Raw genomic sequence first — 24657 nt, 5'->3', positions numbered from 1 at the left:
ATTCAACATTTTAGAAATTTTATCAAATCATATTCCACGATTGCAATGTTTTATATCATATATTTTTGTTGTTTATATTCATATTGTTGATTACATATGCAAATATTCATTTAAATTTATAAAAGGACAACCACAAAATACAACAAATACAAAATAATGAACTCATTACACATTTATTGGATCGAATATATATATATATATATATATATATATATATATATATATATATATATATATATGTGTGTGTGTAAGGCATGTCTGCCAAGTCAATACAAGTATTACAAAAATGTGGCATATGCCATGTCCAAATCGATATACAATAAAAATGTAGAATATATCTACATGTATTGGTCATTCTATGACCAAAACTAACACTATATGATCCTAAACTTGTGGTGGATCATCAAAATCAAGCCTCTTCGATGCAGTACGCGGCTCTATAGATGGTTGCAAAACCACAATTCAAAAGCCAAGTTATAATTCTTTTGTAGAACATAGTTCACAATTAACAACATAACTATGCATTTAACTTTAATTCATTTACAATTGAAATGTAGATTATCTCATCGGCTGATCTAGGAGCTAATGTCTTCGCTCTCCTCTTCTTGTCACTCTTAGGAGTTTTCTTGAAGACATACTTAAATGGATCCACGTTATGGTTGCACCGCGAAGGGGTCTATTGTAGATTAAATGTACAATTAATACAATGTACTAACATAAATATATCAAAAACACTTAAAAGCTATAATATAGAGAACAATGACGTACTTGTGCCTGAGATGCTTCTCCAATGGACTGAGGATGGCTCACCATCGATGTAGAAATTGTCGCTATTACCTATACAAAAAAATTTCAAAGATTAAATACAATTAATATAATGATAAGTATTGAAGGTTAAAAAATTAATTTTACATATCAAACAAAAGTGTACCGGATCCTGAGATGCTTCTCCGGTGCAAGGAGGAGGGTTCGCCATTGATGAAATAGGTATGGATATTTCCTGTATTAAAAAATTATAAGATTATAATATATCACAAGTTCACATGTACGCGTGCATATAATCATGAAATCAAGAAAATAAAGTAGAGATACATACCTCCGCCCTCTCTTGATCCGCAAGCAAATCGGGTGCATTCAACAAATCCACAAAGCTCAATGGCCGTTGTACATGTAAAATAGACAAAAAACACTAATCAATCTACAAACCCCAACTAATATTTGATTTCAACATTTTCAAACAATTGTACAACTAAAAATGTGTTCAATTACCGTCTTCCCACGTTTTGGCGTTTTTGAGGAATTATTTTTCTTATGACGAGCCCTATACATGGAGGGGGTACCCTAAAAAACAAAATTAACATGAGATATTAGTACAGATAATAAATTAAACATAATTTTAAAAATCTAAAATGAAATGACTTGCATATTCCATCAAAACAATACATAAAAAGAGTTGTACAAAATATGATACCGTATAGCCTTGTAGGCCAAATTCGATCGTTGAGAGCGTGATGTCATCAATCTGGGACATTTCGTCCCCTGTCAACACCTACAAACCAGAAATTGGACTAAGCATTAAAGATAGTTAGTATATCTTGTATTTTTTTGAATTCAAAGTGTACTATTCTATTTTAACATGTTACAAAATTTATACCTCGGGCATCAAAGTTGCAGCTATAGTAACTGGGGGAGGTGTATGGGATACCGCTGCTGCATCCTGAGATGCATATTATTTGTCTCAATTTAAATCGATGTATAAATGAAAATTCATTTATGTAATTACAAATTTAAAGTGACTGATAAATAAAATGTTATGAATTCAAATCAACACACTTGTGTCTATGGCTCATGGGCAAACACCATGTCCATCAACTCATCTGTCAACATGACATCCTCAACTGTGTGAGCCTGACATCTACAACCGCAAATCGTGCACAAATGATATGAGGATCCATTTGCATCGACTGCATCATCTATCCCCGAGCATATCCCCGAGCAACTGACACACATATGTTGGATGGGCTCTCTGTCGCCCTCTAATGGCTCATCATCCAATACAATAGGGTGTGCTCATGACGTCCCATGCTGGATGATGGCACTAGTCAATGTTGTGGCCGCTTGAAGAGTCTGTAGCTCCATCGACTCTTTCATCTCTAATGGGACAACCTGATGCACCTTGGGTTTGGGTGCTAGGGGGTGGCAACTCTCCACGGGTAATCATCTACGAGCTCTAGGTCTATCTTGGGCAGAGCCACCACCTCTACCATGAAACTCTCTCATGTCAAAATAGTTTGGCCGCACATTGAGCACAAACTCACAATATATTTTTCTCGAAAAATATAATGGCACCTCATAATTATTACAAGGTGGATCATCAAAGACCATCCACCACCTCTGCCAAAAAAGATTCTTCATCTGCACATTGGTACACCAATGTATGGGAAACCTCTTTGCATTAAGAGGTAATGACTGACCAGTTTTGGGATCAACAAAAAGGGCACATATTTGTTGTTTAGTAATATTTTTGTTTTTTACTCCATCGTATGATAGCCCATTGGCATAGAATTGACAACACCTATCCTTAAAACTTCCCCATTTGGTAATTTCTGTGGAAACGGCTATGGCACCACTAGCTAATGTTTCTAGGCTAGTGGCGAGGGATTGATGATGGTCAAGTTTAGAAGTTTTTAATTTAACAATCAGTCTATTGATTTTAGACGTATTTTGTCCTAACTGATTAATTAATTCTTCCTATGTTTCAGGTGTGCGGTCAAAAGGAGGAATTGGGGGTTGTTGTTGTGGGTTTTTAGGAGGTGCATTTGGTTGTTTTTGTTCTGGATTAGAAGAATTTGGTTTTTGAAACAAAAAATGAAATAACCTAATCAAAATTAATGAAATTAAATTCAAAATGTAAAACAAATTGCATAAATCGGAAAGAAAGACAAAAATAAACAAAAACTAACCTTGATCCATAGCTTGGAGGACAAATCTAGCACCCTGCTCGCGGTTTAGGAGAGGAAATGGAGAAAAAATGAGGTTAAAAATGTGCTATTCAAGGGTAAATGAGACCCAAATTTTTTTAAAAAACTTTTTTTTACCAAGCACTGCGTATGTGGTTTTATTTGGATTATTAGTATGTACACGCTCATTTTCCTAATCATAACGCGTACGCGCTCATTTTTCTAAAAGCAACGCGTATGCGCTATCTTCTCTAGGCTCGGGAAGAACAAACCTAAGCGCGTACGCAAGAATTTCAAATTTTAAAACCGCGTACACGCTGCTTGTTTTTCCATGTTTTTTTTGAGTGGTGTCCACTTTTCTAACCACCATCTTTATGCACACGCCCACATAGCAACAAGCTTGTCACACAGATTTGAATGGACACTAAATATCAAGATATAAGGGATAAAGCCTATAGCAACCTTCAAAGAGAATTTAATGATAGTGATACGCATTGAGATTAGTGCATCATGGAGGTGTTATGATTTTATATGAGACATAGTGATATACAATCCATTAAGGAGAAATACATGGAACACCCAAGATAGCCGTAAGGGTTAACAAAAGGTTCAACTCATATCTCTTTTATCTCTGTGAAACCCTGATTAAGAGCAGTCCCTGTTAAATTCAAAAGACAACCATCTTCAAACAACTCAAACCATTCACACACAAAGCATTCAAATCAATGGAGAGATCAGTTAAATGAGATCATAGCATGGACAAAGATACAATCTACATATCAGAACAGTAAAAGCTTGTCTCTAACATAAGAATGCCTTTAAGGGTTCATAAAAGAAAAGAGGGGTGTTCACACAAAGATCTTTCATTCTCAAGACTGAAGACATTGCCTTTTAAAGACAACATTTTCAATCCAAACCCATGAGAATAGAGCATCAATACATAGTCATAAAATAAAAGCTTTGTTTATCTTGTTCGCCACATTACACCCTAAGTAATGACCATAAAAAAAGCAAAGATATATAAACATGGTCACCATTGCTAGAGCAAAGCAACGAATTCCAAGGGTTTTGGAATAGTCATAATATTCACTGTCAAGAACCTCAAAATTACACAGCCATATGGAACGGAAAACACAGATTCACAAAAGGTTGCAGTAATAAGAAGCCTGAGATAGCTCGAGTTCCTTCACAGAGAAAAGTTAAGCTCTGCCATAAAAGCAATGGAAGACCTTTTCACAATCACAGTTATAACCTCAGTTTTTCAAAGAAGCGCACCAATGAACACAGTTTCCCAAAAGGCATGTACAGTCATGATAGTGCAGATTGCAGCTATGAATACATTGGCATGGTAAAACACACAAATAGTGGCTATAACCTTCGCCAAGAACAACTAATACTATCATCATTTGAAAAGATGAAACCCCAGAAAAAGCTCCGGTATTCTTAATAAAAGAAATGTTTTTTGCAGAGGTAAAAGGAAAGGAAAAACCACATACCATGTCGTCTATCATGCAGAAGACTTATCTCCTGTTCAAGTCTCAGTCCAAACTTGCAGAATCTCTTGTACCAGAGGAAAACTGAGAGGGAGGGGGTGAATCAGTTTTCCACAAGTATAAACAATTAATGCATATTATAAACCATTTACCGGAGCACAATATAAACAATACAGTGAAAGATAAAGCATGAAAGCACATAACACACAAAAATTTATTAGTTAGCTGCAAAATGTACCAACCTTACATCAACACCAAAACCAAGGGGAATCATATATGCTAGAGCAGAAGTGTTAAGGCTGCAAAATATAAAGATTAGCCCCAATAAAACGTCCTTGTTAAAATACATTCAATTAAAATTTTCACATTACACATACATACCAGATTGAAAGAACTGATGTCTCAAGTTTTGGATTTGGCAACAGGCCTGACAAGAGAACAAGCATTTCAAAGGACCAATACTGCAAGTTGTCCACAGCCATAGAATAATGAACTGATAAAATAAGTTTAGAAAACCATTATGGTATTAATCTGCCATGCCTTATTAACAACTTGCATTATGGCATGATGAACAAAACTTGATCTGGCCTATTTGTCAAACTGTTCTTCACATGCTATGAAATTTGAACATTCCATAGTGTGAAAAGACAAAATGCTCTGACATATTACATAGACAACTTGACCAAATATTCTAGCTAAGATATTAAATTAGTATACTAGATCATTAGTGAAGATGGAATGGCAAGCTTGAGATATTCTTTAATATCATGCAAAGCCTCCCTTGTAAGGGATGTCCATGTCCTCTTGCATTCAGGCGAATTTTTTATATATAGTAAAAGAAGTACTACATTGAGCCAGTTGGAAATGCTACTTGCCAAGGTAGCCCCTTTATTACCCAATCCAGTTTTAAATACCATAGCCCAGCAGATGAGAACATGGAAACACACAGTAATTGAAGAGCATAACATCATGGGAAAGACAATACTTTGTGACTGGAGAAATTTTTGAAGAGGTTGAAGAACGACATAAACAAACAGGCTGGGAATCAGCCATCTGGCAAATTTCCCTGCTTCACAGGACATTAAAGGGTCCTACCCAAATGCAACTGGAAATGTAAGCCCACACTATAGCAAGCGGTATGCACACACAAAAATGAATAAAAAATTCTCTCTGCACATGAATCCCAAGCAGATGATATCGCTTTGCCCCGTAGGCCTGTCCACATAGTGTTTCCAATACGCTTCCCATTCCTATCTGTACAAAATAAAGAGAAACAGTTAGTCATCTAAGCAAGACTGCATACATGACTTCCAAATAAACTTAATCTTCACTTTTTCTGTTTTAATATGCTTATAACAGACTTCAAAACTCTACAAAAAGAAGTGAACCATAATAATTGTTAAGATTATCTTAAGGCCGATTCAATGTGGCAAGCATGCAGACCGAATCGAGTCATTGAAAACATAATTAGAATATGTATTTAGCCCCAGGGTGCACTTGCAGAGTCTAAATACAAGAACATCAAAAGCCTTTAAGCCTGTCATATGATTTGAGTCTGTATTTCACCTCTTATCAAATATTTTTCAAGCACATAATGTTTCAAACAATGCAGCTTATCAAAATAATATTTTCGCTATAATTTCATAATTAGTTACAATATAGCTTAACTCATTAATGATATCTCTAACAAATAAATGCTTGCATATTCAAAGATAATTCATTCGTTAATCACAAATTGGCTACAACTAATATATTTTTGTCAACCTACAGCCCCTAAATAACTCATTATGTTAACAATCCATATGTGAGTAATCTTGAATAATGTCCAACATAGGAACATGACACACAAAAATCTTAGTGTCATTGAGGAAATTCTAGGTCAATAGGAAATATAGAATGTAAATCATTTGATAATTATCATACTCAACAAAATTCTATCAACACTTCAATATCTAATGACACCTAAAAAAAGAATCCTTATAAACATCAATTACATCCCGAAATAAAACCATTGTCCATAACCTATGAGAACATCAAATGAGTTTGCAACATCATCAAGAAAATAGAGAATCAAAGAGAACCATGTAAGGTGGGTTCTCACAAACACTTTTCATGCTAAGCACATTTTCGTGAACGCTGTTATACTATTATGCCATTTCTATACCCAATTTCAGATAAAATTTCATTGTTGTTGAACACCACTCATTATATAAACACTTAAGTTCACACACAAAGTGAATGCCAAAGTTTACACACACCTTATAACATTGTAGCACAACATAGGTGAATGTCAATGGTATACATTGTTCACACAAAATGAATTTGAAAGTTCAAACATATAAACACAACATATAGTTTTTTCAAACACACAATCCACACATTTCATTCTATAAAGTAAATTCTAAAGTTTAAACATTCTCATTAGTGAATGTCAAATTTTATCATAGTCTTTACATAAAGTGAATGTGAAGTTCAAACACATTTCAAATATATACAAAATAAATGCTAAAGTTTATAAATCTTCACATAAAGTAAACTTGAAGTTCAAACATTCAATATTCAAAACATTTTCCTCAAATTTTTAAACATGAATGCCAATGTTCAAACATGCATTACACAAATTTAGTTCAACTAGGCTTGAAGTAACTATTGGAGGAATACACAAAATAAATGACAAAGTTTACACACACCTTACAACATGCAACACAACATGAATGCCAATGTTAGTTCAAACATGCAACATAGGTGAATGTCAATGATAGTACATTGTTCATACAAAATGAATTTGAAAGTTCAAAACACAACATATAGTTTTTTCAAATACACAATCCGCACGCATATAAATTAAATGCTAAAGTTTAAACATTCTCATCAGTGAATGCCAAAGTTTATTATAGTCTTTACATAAAGTGAATGTGAAGTTCAAACACATTTCAAACATATACAAAATAAATGCTAAAGTTTATAAATCTTCACATAAAGTAAACTTGAATTTCAAACATGCACAAAGTGAATGCCAGTGTTCAAACATGCATCACACAAATTTAGTTCAACAAAGCTTGAAGTAAATATTAGAGCAATACACAAAATAAATGGCAAAGTTTACACACATCTTACAACATGCAACACAACATGAATGTCAGTGTTAGTTCAAACATGCAACATGCAAACATGTGCATTGTTCACACAAAATGAATTTGAAAGTTCAAACATATAAACACATACCAAAGTACAACACTACATATGGTTTTTTCAAATACACAATCCACATATATTTAAAGTAAATGCTTAAGTTTAAACATTCTCATTACTGAATGTCAAAAGTTTATTATAAATCTTTACTTAAAGCAAATGTGAAGTTCAAACACACTTCCAATATATACAAAATAAATGCTCAAGTTTATTAATCTTCACAAAAAAATAAATTTGAAGTTCAAACATGCACAAAGTGAATGCCAAATTAAAAACCATCCACATAAAATGAATGCCAATGTTCAAACATGCATCTCATAAAATTAGTTCAACTAGGCTTGAAGTAAATATTGGAGCAATACTCAAAATAAATGACAAAGTTTAAAAAACACTTCACACATACAAAGAATACAAGTTTGAACATGCACATAAAGTGAGTGCCAAAATTAGAACACTCTTGAAATTGAAACATGCACCAAAAGTCAATGTTAAAGTTCAAACAATAAAATATACACAAAATAATGCCTAAAATTTATATACACTTCCAACTAGTGGATGCTGAAGTGAAACACACTAAACTAATTAAGTTTAGAAGACACTTCAAACAAACAATTAATTTATGTCAAAATTCAAACACACAAACTAAATGCCAAAGCTCAAGCAAACACTTCATATAAATACACACACAAAAGAGGAATGCCAACAAACAATATAAAAGGATGTCAAAGTTCGAACAATAAAATGTACACAAAGTAAATGGCTAAAGTTCAAACACACTTCCAAAAACTACTAGTTGCTAAAGTGAAACACACTAAAAAGTTTACATATCAATTTACTAGATATACATTGTCTCAACTTACATATTGGAACTGATACAAAAATGTAACACCTTCTCCAGTTTTAGATATTAAATATTATAGTGAAATTTTTAAATTTACAAATTATGAATTTTAACAATTGATTAAAAAAATGCAACATTTTTTCCAATTTTAGATATTAAATGTTGCATTTAATAACCCATTCAATATTTAAAACATTTTCCTCAAATTTTATATATCTACATTCATTACTTGATTTCATCTTCCAACTCTGTCTGTCAAACACTCAACAAACCATGGTTTAAATTTAAGTCCATTTTCCTGCAAATAAAATATAAAACTATCATTAAAATAAAACTGATATAAAATAAATAACTTTCATGAAAATATATGAATTTTTATGCAATATTATAGAATTTTTTAGATGCACCAAACCTTACCAAAAATCTGCCTAACTCTGCTATACAAATATACAAAATGATAGTCTAGACAAACTATGTTCTAATACCAAAAATTTCAATATATTTTGTTTTGTTTTTTATTAACAAATGCAATTAAAATATCAATTCTCTGTGTCACTGTCATAAAAGCACACTCCACCCCCTTGTTGATGCACAAAGCAAAGGTAAATGACACTTAAATATGTGGAAACATAACTAAAGGATGCAAGTGCATGTTTTCCAGTTACAATCTAAAACAGGACAATTAAAGCCAAGCAGAAAAAGGAACTAGGGATGAAAACCAAGCGCAGGTAAAATTAAAATTTGCTCTTCATTGATTGAAATAACAATTGAGATACTCTTATTCTCCATGCATTACCGTGCACTCTTGGAGTCACTCTGCAGACAGTAATCATTAGTATTAGAGAATGCCAATTGCCTCTGGCATGTCAAATGATGGAACCGGATCCAGATATTTTCCAGTGTCACATGTTTCCAATTTTGCAAGCTGATTGAAATGCTATTAAGCAGATTTGCATACTTGAAGAATATTTATTGGGTTATCAGTTATTGCTTAAAAAATTAGTAAAAACTAGTTTCCCTGATGATGAGTGAGAGAGCTCACAAAGTCAGGCCTGTGAGGCCATGGGCCATGACCACTCTGAGATGGCTGCAGCATTTAGTTTCACTTGTTCTATTGTCATTTGCCCAAGAGTATTGGCAACATCCAAAGTTTGAGTGTTTAAATTTATCATACCATCTAATATTAAAGAGTTGTTCTGAAGATCCTTATCAGAAGTAGATCTACCGCCTTGTTCTAGCTAAGTAGTTGAGAGAGCTTGGAGTCTTTCATTGTTACAGGGTTCAATGACTGTTTCTCGTGTTACAGGGCTTGTGGGAAGTGACATGTGAGCCACTCCCTCATATGAAGTGCTGGCCTCATCTAGACTATGATCAGATTTTCCGCCTTCAAGTTTTTCGTTCTTAACTTGAGCCACTCCAGACCCCATATGAAACATCGATGCAATAGTTGATTTAACTGGTTTTAGAGACTTTGGAAGGAACATGTACTGAATGCTTGCACAAATTCAATCTCCTTATCATGTTTCCTTTATAAAGATTCATATATTTTGTGATTGGCCCTATGTCCAAAATCCAAGCAGTTGGACTCTAAAAATCTTTCAAAAATCATGATAAAATTGTGCAAAGTGTACACATACAGAAAAAAAAACTATGGAAAATATTCAAATTTAAACTCTTCCCCTTATAAAGCATAAATTGAAGCGAACTATGGATGCAAGGTTTCAAACCACATATCTTTTGGACCACATGTTGCCAAATATATTTTTAGCTTATCCTCTGATATTGGCTTCTGTAGAAACACTGCTATTTTAAAAATTAATGAGCAACAAGCATGACTAGAAAGCCCATTTCGCACATTGATTAAAAAAATAGAGACAGGCTGAAAGTTTCATTTGAATAACTGATAACAAAATCAATAGAAATACTAACGTCATCATTCGAATTAGATGAGAAAACTAACTGCTAAGCACTTCATTGTTGTGTTCACCCAACTTGTGTTTGGCATTTTTTCTGGTCAAGTTTATGAAAGATGGCATAAACACATCTTAAACTATCAGTGGATAAACCATCCGCATATTTAAGAGAAACTAAGTAATAGTTGGCAAGCCACGGGCATTTTCCAGGACTTTAAAACCTCTACAATTATTGGGTGTGGTCCATGCCCATGGCCCTCGGTTAAGTACTCCACCCAGGATAGCTCGAGCCATGGTCACTATTAACCTTGACTGTAAATCACATAAAAATTAAAACTACAATTAATATTGAATCCATCTCAAATCAAACGAAGCCAATAGCATTAATCCAATAAGACCAAAGATCTTTCACAGACACCTCTGCAAACTAAACAAATAGGGCTTCAATGAGAGATAATTAATAAATGATATTTCCAAGAGAATCGAACTTTAGTATTATCAGATTTGCAAACCTTGTCTCTGCTTTATAATAATAAATTAGCCTTGTTTCAATACTGCAGTGGAAGTTCTGACTACTACTCATCCTTTGAATGGTTGTTGCAGAGAATTAAGTGGATCTACCTTTCTGAACAATGATAAATAGATAAATGTCACGAAAAAAGTACCCTCAGTTTCTTTCCATGTAATAGTGACACCCCACTTTTGAGCTGAAGTGTAAATTCTTTGACCAACAGGATGAGATTGAAATCTAGGAGAAGGTGGAAAGTTCCTTGACTGGTAAGTTCAACTCTCAAACCAATACCTGATCCTATTTTAGAGATTACTTTATTCCCTACCTTTTATGACTACAAAGTGCACAATATGAAATATGCCCATGTCACAGTGTTTGGAAACTATCTATCTGATAACCTCTAATACGCTAGCAATCTACTCTGAAAAGACAAAAAACACCATTAAAACCTGCAACGTGGCTACTTTTAAAACTTCAAGAAACAGAGGAGATGGAAAAATGCAGTCAAAAAACTTATCTCAACCAAGACAACATAAAATGAATTAGTCCCACTACGAGATTGAATAGGTTGAATGCAATTACGCAAGATTTCCACAGTTTAAATGCCATTTACAGTACTTCTCTCATTATATATAAAGGGACTGTTATGGTTGTTGTTGTTCCTTTCTGTCCTGTTTTCTGTTTAAGGGACTGTTTTTAATCTTTGTTCTTATGTAAGGTACTGGGACCCTTTTCCCTGTTTAATTAATCAAAAAACATTTGACAATCAACATTGAATTATCAATTCTCAGCTCTGTCATCAGTTCTACATTTGATTTTGTATATTTTGTACAAATTGTAGCTGCACCCAGCAATACCAATCCCACAAAAAAAAAATCTGCACAATGCTGAACCCAAACCATATCAGGAACTGAAAACATAGGTATTATGGCAATTTATCCTTAAATTACGAATACAGATTATAACATCGTTATAACTGACTTCACTTATAAATGTTACTGTAAATTAAGAACTGTACTTAAAATGAGCTTAAACATAAAATCCAAATGCTCATTAAACTTTAGAGTGTTGGGAATGAATATAGTAATTGTATATGAAACAAAATGATAAGGTATACAACATAAACATTATCACACAACAAGAGGGACACAACAAGAAACCCAAGGTGGGAAATTTCCAACTTGCAGTTGTGCCTCTATATGTTAAGTGAAACAGTAAGATTACAAGCAAATTGCTCGTGTTGGAACCTCCAAGAACAATGTGGAACTATGATATCATTTTACAATACTTAATCAACTTACCTTTATACATATCCAACGCTCAGCTGGAAAAGTCAATGCAAGAGCCCAATGTATACTTACGCATATACTGGATAATTAGAATAGATCAACACAGAAGACCCTAATTGACATTTCATCTTAACAACTGGAAGGTGAAAGAGGGCGTCGAATCTTTTATTCGCACCCATAAATGATGGGTTGCACATAGACCATAATAACAAGCAACAGACATATGAATTGTTTGACAAAATGTCTCAATGGTTGCACAAGGGATTTAAAAGGAAAATGAACAAAATGACAGTTTATGTAAGATTGTAATGATTAGGGTGAGAGAACAAAGAATATTACAACGCAATAAATTCCAGGCAACAACAAGATCCTCAACCTATCATTTTTAATCTCAATTTCAATTCATTTAAAAAATGGGATTAATATAAAAGCAGAAGAATTTGCGATTAAGATAAAGGCAGACAATTAGAATATGGGACCAAGATAAAACACAATTTTCGATGTAAAGAATGGCTAGTCAGTGGGAGGAAAAAATAGCAGATAGACATACCTGAATGGAGACTAAGCGCAGAGCCTTCAATTTCAAGCAAATGAGCCTCCCTTGCCCGTGACATTCTCTCCCTCCCTCCCCAGTTGTTTTGTCATTTAACCTTCGAAATCGGCTTAAAGCACCACTAGCTATGCACAAGACAAAGGCAATTCAGACTTCCTCCCAAATATTCCTGCATAAATCAATTGCTCTCTCGCTGCCTTCTGCTTTCCCTCTTCCTATGTAAAATTAAAAAACCAACCCAAAAAAAAAAACAAATCATCGAAAGACTGACCAGACCAGCATGCATGCTATACAAAACCCTCATCAGAAAATATGAAAAATCCTAACAAAAACAAAACTAACATAAAACTCCAATAAAAGACATCGAAAAGAAAAATTAGGAAGAAAATATTGGCAGAAGAGGAAGTGATGAGGAGCACCTGGCTGGAAGTCACCATTTATAAGAGGTTGAAAACATTGTTTTTTTGAAACGCTCATGTTTTTTTCAACAGTCTTGTTTTTATTTAACAATCATAAGAGCTCACGCTCATGTTTTTTTCAACAGTACTGTTTTTATTTAACAATCATAAGAGCTAACGCTCATGTTTTTTTATAACATTCAAGTTTATATTTAAGATTCTTAACAACGGTCGTGCCTTTTTAAACAGTCATGTCGTGCTCTTACTCCTCAAATGATGAACCCCCATAAAATAAAGAGCACATTTTCTTATTAAAATTTTAGTTTGAAATTATTCATTTACTGTTTTATAAGAATTAGATTTTATTATGATGTTTAATTTGGATAAGAATGTTAATTAAATAAATCAGAAATTAATTTAAAATGTAATTTTGGTTAGTCAAATAAAATATATAAAACATAAATTAATTTGGATAAAATTAATGATAGTTGATATTGATAATTTAGAAATAAAAGTTAGTATTAAGAAATCAATTGAAAAGGAAAGGTGTTAATAGCTTATTATCTAATGGCAATGTTATATGATAAAATCAATTCACTACAAATTTAGAAAATATTTGTGAGTTGATATCATAGATCTATGATATGCCCTTATAATCAATTGCATCAATAGATTTTAAGGAAATCAATAATTAATTACTCAAACAATTAAATATGAGAGAAAATTGGAAAATGGAGAGGAGGCCAACTAAAATACGAATGGACCATGAGAGTGACAGAGTGTTATGAACAACATATGAAGTTACCTCTGTAGGTAAATAATCACACAGAGATAGAATTTAACAATGTGTGAGAAATCTAAAGAACAATGATGACACGGAAGAAAATAAAAAATGGGTAGTTTGATAGCCTAAACTAATGACTTGGTATTAAATTCACCAAGTTGTGAAGCCCTTATGTAAAGATCTAATTCTCGTGATGATTTTTTCCTAAAATTGATCCTAAGTGATAGAGTGGTTGGCTATTTTTCAAGATATGCACAAAAGTTATGTTGACATCTATAATCTAATTAATATATATTGAATTAAAAAAAATCAATAGTGATGATGGTCATCCTTTGTGTCACATCCCCCATGTCAACCACTTTTGTAGTAGAGGACTGGGAAAATAAATGAACAAACAAAAATAATCAATTTGAAAAATAAACGAAATAAGACAATAGGAGGACAAAGAGTAATGGTGTAGGTATGGGTGTCACTGAAGGGGAATGATGAAGCTTACTATACCTTTATCAAGCATGGTGTCATCCTATCCTCATTTATGAGGTCTTTAGGATACAAACGAGAGTGAGAAGAAAGAGGGAATCATTGTGACTACCCTAGTAGACACATAGTACAAGTGTCAAATTAGGGAGAGTGCACAAGGTTGGATGAAAAAGGGGTTGAGATAAATACAATTTTACTGAATGCCATGAGGCAAGGATAGACATGAAATGGATTTGTTAAAAATTGCTTAGAAAATTTCAAGAAACGTGTAATTAGCAAGTGTACAAAGACCAAACTACATAGCCTTTGATTGTGTTCTCGTGCCTACACCACAATGAGAGCTTCTAAACAAGTTATGGACTTTCATCAAGCCAAATGGATGGATAAATATTAGGAGATGGCATGGAGAGGGAAGATGGGAGATGCAAAGGAGGGATGATACTCTCCTCTGAAGCAAGTTCAATGTCTAAGGAAGCAAAGATACACACAAAATGGAATTGTTAAAAAGGCTTTAGGAACTTTTGACAAATGTCATTGATAGGTGTAGACACAAATATCACAACCATTGCTAACATCTTCCCCCCTTGTGCTTTAACTAGAGCTCATGAACAAGCTATGAGCTTCAATCTTCAAAGAAATTAGTCATGTACAGAACATGAATTGTCACCCTTGTTTTATTTTCTTTAAGTTGAACAAGTTGGTAAAAAATGTACTTATAATATAGTTATGTGTTGAATATATGCATATAATATGGTGGTTATATGCATTTAAGTTGAATGTCTTATGGGTTGAGATTTTAGCGGTTAGCTTGTTGTAGAAAACTTTGTGTAAGGACCACCATTTAGTAAATATTAAATTACATAATTATATTTAAACTCATACAATTAAAAACACATTAACATGTTTCTCAAATATATATTATAATAGAGACAAAATTATATTTTTTTACGTAATGTCTAAGTACATGAGCCAAGAGATAGGCAAAAATAAGGAAATTATTTCATTTATAAGCTTGATTCCAATAATACATAACATACATAGTTTATAAATGTTAAAACTTATCAAATTCATGTAAAATCAAGTAAAAGTATAAGAATAAAATTGACGTGTAATAATGGAGTGTGGGAGCAAGAGCAAAATGGCAAGGGTGAGCATAATTGAGGTGCAGAACAAAGTAGGATCCCAACATTCAACAAAGGTGAAGGGTAGGAGCATCTATGACATGGAGAAACCATTTATAACAGATGGAGCAATGAAGTTGGAAAATAAGTCCCCATGGAAGATTTACGCAGTCGAGCCAAAACAAATATGGAAAATCTAAAACATGGATGACAGGGAAATCACAATCCACAAGGGGTTTATGAAGGAGGGAAATGGATTGACAAATGCGCTCTGGCCATAAGAATGAAAAATTAATCTACAAACAAGGGTAGATATCAAATGAATCATAAGAAGAATTGGCAATTTTAGAAGTAGAATGGTATTAATAAAACCAGGACCAGATTCATTAATAGAAGATTTCAAAGGCCAAACCAATATCGTGGTAGATGGGATCTATCGTGGATGCAAAGGCTATGGCAGAATCATCCAAAGGATCATATTAGTAACAACAATCAAAGGCAGAAACAATCTTATGAGCAAATTAATGGATTATTGGAAATCCTTAGTAGACAAGAGTTTAAAAGAGGTAGGATCCAGGAAAATTGACACATTGAATGTGGATTCATCTAATAATTGGAGAAATAAGGGGAAGATAGTGCTAGGGAAAGAAGGTGAAATTTGAATCAACAAACTATGGAAAGACAACAATAATAAGACCTGCAGGGAAGGCACATCGAATCTCAATTTAAATAAAATTGGTATGTCTTTAATTATTCATGTTCACATTGATGAAACTAAAATCAATCAAGGTAGAGAAAGACTTAAAAAATGTAGGCATTTTTATTCAATGGGGTGGAGGGATAAAGGATGCGGGAAGGATTGAAAATTCGTGTTATAAAAAATGGGGTCCCCAGATATGTGTGAAATCGTTGCCCAATGGTTTTTTCTTGGTAGAATTTTCTAATCTAATAGAAAAGAAAAATGCTTTAAATAGTGGGCCACACTATTTAGAAAGCATAGGTATGTACTTGACTGAATGGTATCCACATTTCAACCCATGGAAACACAAGGTTGAGAAAGACCTAGTGTGGATTAGACTATATAAAATCCCTATGGAATATTGGAGTAATGAGATACTCAGAGACATTGGAAAGGGGTTGGGAAATGTGAGATTTGTGGACCCAATATTGGAAGATAGGGTTTGGGGATCACATACAAAATGTGTATAGATATATCCACTCATCAAAAATTGCCTTCGGAGATAGAGATACATTCCAAGGATGGAATCTAGATATCAAAGGAGAGGGAAGATCATGCAATCCTTTGCCCTAAGTGAAAATAAAAGGTCCATGATATGTTATATTATAATGGGATGGTTGAAATTAACATGGTCAACCAATATAATCACAAGCTACTCCAATGCATATCATAAGAGGTAAGCATTTCGAGCAATAACAAGAACACAAGTCTGAATGGAGACTTGGACATGATGGTGGACCTCATGAATAGAGAACCTAAGCCACCTTACTATGGAAGAAACGTGTGGCACCCAATCCTATCAGGAAAATGAGGAGCATATCTTGATCACAAAAGAGCTTAATTTTGATAAGAGGGAGATGGTAGAAAATCTTACTAATAAGCAAGAGGAAGTTGTGGGAGAGCAGGAATTCGAACCAGAGGAGGAGAGTGAGGCAAGAATTGAACATAGCACTCGAGGTGGGAAATTGTAAGGAGACAAGATTAGACATAGAAGTGGATCTAAACTAATTGATAACACTCAAGAAGTGGGAAATTGTAAGGAGAAAAGCTTAGATATAGAAGTGGATCTAAGCTAGGGGCCTATTGCAATGACTGAGAAAACTAATATGGAGGAAGAGGAACTTCCAATAGCCGATATATGTGGAATGGAGGATGGGAACAAAATGAATATTGATAATGAAGAAACGAGGTAGGAAGAGGTAGATCCATTCTCTGATGATTCAAAATCTGAGACTGAAAGGAGTTATGAGGATGCCACTACAAACATAATGAGCACAATGCAGACACAATCTAACATAAAGAAACCAAACATTGAGGGAAAAAAATAGAGGGGATGAAAGTCCAACAAGGGAAAATTAGAAATGGTAGGGAGTGTCAAGGGACAATGGAAGCTCAATAGGAAGGAGATGCTCCTTCTGAGGAGCCATGAAATTCATTACATGGAATACTAGGGGCTTAAATGCTCCTAGCAAATGACACCTAATTTGACATCAAATTGACACTAGCAAAGTAGATATTTTTCTATTACAAGAAACCAAATGGAGCATGGAGGAGATTCAAAAAAGGTTGAAAATTTGGAGACTTTGGGAAGAATTGTTTGTGGAGTTTGATGGGATATCTGGTGGATTAGGTATTCTATGGAATCTATTTACCATTCAATGCAATATGTTGTTGGAGAATCAAAACTGGATGGTTGTTAGATGTAAGCTTCTTAATCAGAATACAAATTTTAAAATTATCAATGTGTACTTTCCAATATCTACCATAGATAAAAGAGAACTTTGGAAAAGCATTACAAATTGGATAAAGTAGTAGAATGATATAAAAATCATCATAGGCATGGATTTCAATGCCACTCTTGATAATTTAAAAAAATGGGGAGGAATGCAAAACCTATCAAGAGTCCAAATGGACTTCCAAATATTTGTTGATGAAAATCATCTCAAGAACATTCCAACTAAAAATGGAATATGTACCTAGACCAACAGGAGGCAAGGATTCACCAGCATTTTAAAAAAATTGGACTAGTTTCTTCTATATGGGGACTGGACTGATACAACAAACACCTATGAGTCGTCCATACTTCCATATACTGGATCAGATCATTTTCTAGTGACATTAACCATACGGCCGAATGGTGGGAAGGTTGACTCTCCATTCAAATTCGAGAACATGTGGCTCAAGGACCCTTCCATTATGGATCTGATGAAAGTTTAGCGGATTGAGATCAGAATTGGCAATCACTCCAAACTTTACCTCCTCACCAAGAAGCTTTCCTATATTAAGCATAAGGGTAAAAGTACAATATTATGTCATATTTCAGGCCAACTTATCAGCAAAAGTGAATTTGAGTTTTTCCTAACTAAAAAATTAATTTTAGTCAAACATATGGTATATATAAATTCATTATAGATAAGTTATATATGGAACACAACTTTTCCAATTGGAAGTGTCTATTTAATGTATATTTTATATCACTTTGGGTCTAATTACCAATTTATTTTTTATTTTTATTTTTTTTAAACTCAATGTTTCAACAACTCCTACTCTTATAAATAATATTTTTTTTGAAATGTAAAAATACCCTTTTATACGTCTACAAGTGAATATTACAAAATATATCTCTTTTAATATTTTAATTATTTTGTATATTTTATATTTTATTTTTATTGAAAGTAGGTCATCAACACTTATATATAAGATTGATTATCTCGACAAGAAAAAATACTAAAATTTTGAATTTTTTTTTGAAAAAAATATGATGCACTAGAGAAAAGAATTTATGTCAAGATGATATAATTCTTTTCTAATTTGGATAAATAATGAATAAAAAAGGTGGTGACATTTATGGAAAGAGTTATATTTCAATACACACAAATTTTCAAATTTATTGAAAAATATATATTTATAAAAAATAATAAAAATATATCTATGAACTAAAGTTTCAAGTTATCAATATACACCAAAAAAATTGAAGAAAAAAAGGTAAAATTTAGTAAATAAATTGTGGCAGTTTGTTTAACTTCCATTTCAACATTTTATTAGCAACTTTAAGAAATTATATTGTTTACTTTATACAAAACTATATTCAAATTTTTTTTAATTTTAAAATACACAAAATAATATACATTTTATTAGTTTATGATGCCCTGCAAAAAGGATGTTAGAAACACACAAGACTCAAACGTTAGTGTTAAGTATCAATCATAAACGAAATAGAAATGAAACTACAATCCTAAGCATGCATATCAAGAGAGATGTTAAACAGATTATAGAAAGCACAGAAAAATGGAGGAAAGACACTAAACCCTCCCAAATGCTCTCCAACATGCTCATAGTTGCTCCTCCCTTGTTCCTCTCCTCTCCAAATCCACATGAGTGTAGCCCTCAACTTTTTGCACTATTATGGATGTCTTATGGAGATTCAAGATTATGAAAAATGACTAATTATGCAAATGCAAGCTAAATATGAGAAATTATCTAATTAATCAGTGTTAATTGTATCCAAAATAACAAAGAAAAGTGCTCCTAGATGCTCTCTCAAATTTGGTATAAGTTTGATGCATACAAGATTTATGGATCTGGATTAAGAAGGAATGGGCTATATTTATAGGAAAAATAGGGCAATGGATGGTTGAGATTGAGTAATCTCAACAAGGGTCGGGATTGATGGGTTTATGATCTATGTGAGGGCTTTCAACCCAATCCCAGGATGACAAATTTCAACATGAGATGGCTTGAGAGGAGAGGGAAGAAGTATTAAATGCTTGAGATGACTTGAAGGTTACCTTGGGAGGTAAGGTTAGGCTTGAGTTGAATGAATAAAACCTTTATCCAATGAATAATGCCTTTATCCAATGGACAAACTTTTGTGCAAGAGTTAGTGAGAATAACCATGGTCAAAGCAATAAATGCCTGAAGAGACCCATGAGTCAAATGAGGGTTGAGTTAGAGGGAAATTCTCCAACCATGTGGGTGAGTTGAATTTAACCATCAATGGTCATGTAAAAGCCATAAATGGTTATGTAAGAGCCATTAATGGTTTGGAAGACGTTAGGGGTTAACTTGTTGAAGACATAAAGCCTTTAATGCTTTTCAAAGACTTTGAGGCTTTGAGAAGTGACTCCAAGTTGCTTAGGAATGTGACAATAATTAGGGAGGGTGATTAGGCTAATTAGGAATGGTTTAGAAGAATCTAGAATGGGTTAGAAGAGTCTAGAATGGGTTAGAAGAGTCTAGTGGGTTTGGTGGGTGAGAGAAAATAGGATTTTAATTAAAATAAAATTCATTATTTCAACTAAATAGGTGCAACTTGCATTTGTAGGAGAATGCAAGTGGGGGGTAGTTTAGGGATTTAAATAAATGTTTATTTATTTATTTAAAGGAGGAAAGGGGTTAAATTAAATAAATATGTTTTATTTATTTAATTAAATGTTAGAGTGTGGCTTAATGAATTAATTTAAATAAATTGAATAATTTATTTAGTTAATAGAAGAAGAGGTTGAGGATGAATTAATTAAATATTAATTTAATTAACTGATTACTGATGGTTAAAATAATCAAATAAATATTAAATATTCATTTAATTAAGTGGACAGATTTATGTGTCTACATTTGCCCCTCTTTGAGACGGTGCGGTTTATTGCATCGTTTCAAAGAAAGAAAGATAGGTATGATAAATTTGCCCCATAAATGTTAATTTAGTTGGTGGTATGCCCCCTCGAGAGATGGACCAAAAAATTTCAAAAAATTGGGCGATCTCTCAAAAAAGAGAAAGAAGTTGGAGGGAGGTAGAATAGAAGAAATTAGAAGGGATAGTGAAAGAATGGGAGAAGATGGAGTGAATACGGAGAAAGGGCAAGCCAGTGAGTACCTTTAGGTCATGCAAGAGATACAGTGCAAATGCGGTATTGTGATTTTGATTAATGCTATACAATTGATCAAAAATTGGCTAGACAATCTGGTGCAATTGATTGAATTGCCCCAATTGAGTCAAATCGTGATAGTTGATGTTCGTTGTTCACTTGGATAGGATAAAGTCTAAGTAAGTGAATCGAAGTGACATGTTGTGACTTAGACAATTGAGGCAATTGTCCGATGAAGTCAAGGCATCTGAAGAAAAAATATTCGTTGAGACTTAGACAATTGATGTAATTGTCTATTTTGATTGTGTTTGATTAGTTTGATCAATTGATAGTGGTCGCGTTGTAGGTTATTTGTGGTGAATGATAGCAGCTCCGTTGAGTCTAGGTCATTGTGAGAAATGCTTGTTGTAGTCTAGGTTTGCCATGATCGATTACCTATGGAGACCTAAAGATACTTGATCAAAGTATTTGTTGATAGTCTAGGTTGAAACTTAAGAACGTTTGTAAAAAAACAACTGATATGTGTGTCGATATGTGTAGGAGGAGCTTCCCGTTTTACAGATGCGGGAGAGGCATCCTGCCACATAGCAATTGCAAGCGTAGTTGACGGAGGAAGAAATAGATTGTGTTTATGTGACGGGCTTGTATGACATGATGTACCTACCTGTGATTCGGGGAATTACGGTCTACTAACGACCTTGGTGGAGCGATGGCACAGTGAGACTTGCACATTTTACTTTGTGATGGGAGAGATGGCGGTGACACTGGAGGGTGTATGGAGGATTCTGCACATCTCGATCAGGGGTTAGCTTGTTACATATCACCGACACCTGGGGACAACAATTGTGCAGAGGATATTTGTCGATGATATTGCATGGGAGGATATAGCGGCACTGTATGAGCCTCTACCATCAGTGTTAGCAGGGATCATCGGGGGTTTGTTGTGCCCCGATCGGTGTTCACATGGATTGGCCATTGGTTGGGGCTAGGTGATAGAGCAGGTGATTAGTGAGGGGACCCACTATGCATGGGGGTCGTGTGTGTTAGCACACTTATATATGGACTTACATGAGGTAGTGTACCGAGAGGATAGATCACTAGGGATAGGGATCACATTGTTGCATGTCTGGGCTTGGGAGCACCTACCAGTCACACGACCGGTCAGCTTGAGGTTTAGGGCGATAGATCAGCCCTATGCGTATATGTATGGATGGTTGATGAGCCAGCCTGATTTGGGGAAGTTGGAGTTTTGGCAGCCGGCTTTAGATGATTTAGATATAGTCATATGGAGGCCATACCTTGAGTGCGAGCCCTAGGAGAATGATGGAGTGGTGCTACCATATGTATTTATGACACATTTTTTGATTGGGTGTACATCCTACTCGGTGGAGAGACAAGTTCCAAGGAGAGTGATGAGGTAGTTTGGACGGAGGTAGGGGTTACTGTGGGGTTTCGGGGAGTACGCACGGGTAGTGCGGGAGAGGTTTCAGTGTTACCTTATGATCAGGCCCTATAAGAGTTTCAAACCTCACATGTGAGACCATGGCAGATGAGGACAGAGATTGTGGATGCAGGGGTGATAGAGGAGTACACACAGTATCATTACGAGCATCGGATTCCATACATTTCAGATCCTGCTGAGCCTATACGACCATTTGAGGATGATAGGAGACAGTGATAGAGGAGGAGAGGAGTCAGGGGTGGAGGAGGAGGAGATGGTGATGGAGGAGGAGGAGGAGATGGAGGAGGAGGAGATGGGGGAGAGGGAGGTGGTGGAGGAGGTTTTGGTGGAGCAAGAGGAGGTGGAGGTGGTGGTGGTGGAGGATCTGGGGGTGGGGGTGGATTTTGAGGTGGAGGTAGTGCAGGAGGATGATTACGGAGGAGGGGTAGAGGTGGGTAATTTTTGTGACTATCATAGGGTCCACTTATTTAGGGAGTAGCTAGAGTAGGAGGTAGGGATGTCGGTGGGAGAGCGAAGACTATGGAGATGGGAGAGGGAGCCGTAGGTGGAGGAGAGGATCATATGGAGATGGGAGGGGGAGCGACAGGTGGAGAAGCAACAGGTGGAGGAGAGGGAGATTTGTGGGAGTTTATGATTATATGGTTGCAAACTTGGTTATAAGACAGGGAGGCAAAGATTGCAGCCAGAGATGTCCAACTTTTTGCATGGGAGGCTGAGTTGAGGGTAGTGGTCCGAGAGAGAGATGATATGGCAAACAGATTGAGGGAGTTGTAGGATAGAGGAAGAGTTGTAGCTGTAGACACCTAAAATTGTCCAGTCTAATTAAATAAATTTAATTATTTAAGCCTAATTCTTTTATTAATTAAATAAATCTATATTTATTTAATTAATTCATTTATCCTCTTCTAGCCTTATTTCTCATTTAAATAAATACATTTATTTATTTAAATTATCCTTTCCTAAATTAAATAAATAAGATATTTATTTAATTAATCCCACTTCTTCTATTAATTAAATAAATCTTTATTTATTTAATTAATTCAATAACCTTTTCTACCCATGACACATGCCATTCATCTCTTATTTCCTACACTACCTACCCTCTTTTTATTTTATTATTTTCTTTACCTACCCTCTAATCATAGCTGACCATTTATCTTTTACACCTCTCAATCTTATCCCTCAATTTCCTACAATGACTTCTATATAAGGAGATGCTTCCTTCATTATCAAACCCCCGCTAACTCCCCGACTACTCTAGCATTCAAACTTTCATATGCGATCAAACCTACTTGCAACCACATTTCCATTCTTTGTTGAGCTCTTGTGCACATATAAAATCTGAGAGCAAATATATCAAGCAAGATCAATGGAGATAGAAAGAATGGAGATCCAAACCCTATTGGACATGTGATGGTATAATCTTTGTGATTTCATTTGATTTGCATTGTCTTAGGTAATCTTCATATGTTATGGTGGATCTTTGTTGTTGTTAGGCTAGGGTTTTGTGGTTGAATTCATTTAGTCTTTCAATATTGTTTATCCACTTTCACCACAAACATTTTGGCATGCCCTGTGGGACATGGATTTTTTTTAGATTTGTATTTTTTTTGCAGGTTTTCCTAACCATATTTTGATGTTTTGTAAAACAATTTGGAGAATAACCTTGTGCGGCTAGGGTTTTGGATACAAAATCAAGATCTTGGAGAGATTTGATCTGATGTCACAAACAACTTGGAATTTTTGCACAAAATTTTGTTTGCAAGTTTAAGAGAGTATCAAGAGCTCTCAATCCAAAATTTAGATCTATTGGAGTATATTTTAATTTTCTATGAATTTTTTATGAATTTTCATAAAAAATTAATTTTGAGAGAAAATGAGCGAATTTTTTGGATTTTCTTATATTTTTGGAAAGTTCTTTGATTTATACACATGATCTATTCTTTGTGATTTTAACTTTTCATTCCTAAAAAATTGGATCTTTAAAAATTACGTTTTTCATTATTTTGATCAGATCTCACTAACAGCTTTGAATTGTGGCATCAAATATTTTTTA

At 34.2% G+C, this 24657-nt stretch overlaps 1 protein-coding gene and 1 long non-coding RNA gene across 7 annotated transcripts; both read right to left on the bottom strand.

Moving 5' to 3' along the window:
• Positions 1-269: 269 nt before the first annotated feature.
• Positions 270-4514, bottom strand: LOC131075380 (uncharacterized). 5 transcript variants are annotated; one of them, XR_009371533.1, is made up of 6 exons: positions 4457-4514; positions 1472-4166; positions 1097-1341; positions 932-1000; positions 769-837; positions 270-676 (listed from the first exon to the last, which is right to left on the bottom strand). It is a non-coding gene; the product is annotated as an uncharacterized LOC131075380 (long non-coding RNA). The 5 variants fall into 5 exon arrangements; XR_009371535.1 differs by having other exon boundaries at positions 1472-1549; XR_009371536.1 differs by lacking the exon at positions 4457-4514 and having other exon boundaries at positions 270-437; positions 545-676; positions 1472-4440.
• Positions 4515-4535: 21 nt separating this feature from the next.
• LOC131075381 (protein DETOXIFICATION 26-like) lies at positions 4536-13336 on the bottom strand. 2 transcript variants are annotated; one of them, XM_059216602.1, is made up of 3 exons: positions 13172-13332; positions 12750-12877; positions 4536-5707 (listed from the first exon to the last, which is right to left on the bottom strand). In XM_059216602.1, exons 1-3 carry the CDS (start codon positions 13227-13229, stop codon positions 5525-5527), a joined length of 369 nt encoding a protein of 122 aa, XP_059072585.1. In that variant the 5' UTR covers positions 13230-13332; the 3' UTR covers positions 4536-5524. The 2 variants fall into 2 exon arrangements, with proteins under 2 accessions (XP_059072585.1, XP_059072586.1); XM_059216603.1 differs by lacking the exon at positions 4536-5707 and adding an exon at positions 10319-10711 and having other exon boundaries at positions 13172-13336.
• Positions 13337-24657: the final 11321 nt, after the last annotated feature.

The sequence above is a fragment of the Cryptomeria japonica genome, chromosome 2 (assembly GCF_030272615.1).
Source record: "Cryptomeria japonica chromosome 2, Sugi_1.0, whole genome shotgun sequence".
In the NCBI taxonomy this organism is placed as follows: Eukaryota; Viridiplantae; Streptophyta; class Pinopsida; order Cupressales; family Cupressaceae; genus Cryptomeria; species Cryptomeria japonica.
The sequence above is the reverse complement of the archived record's forward strand: the minus strand, read 5'-3'. Positions and strand labels throughout refer to the sequence as shown.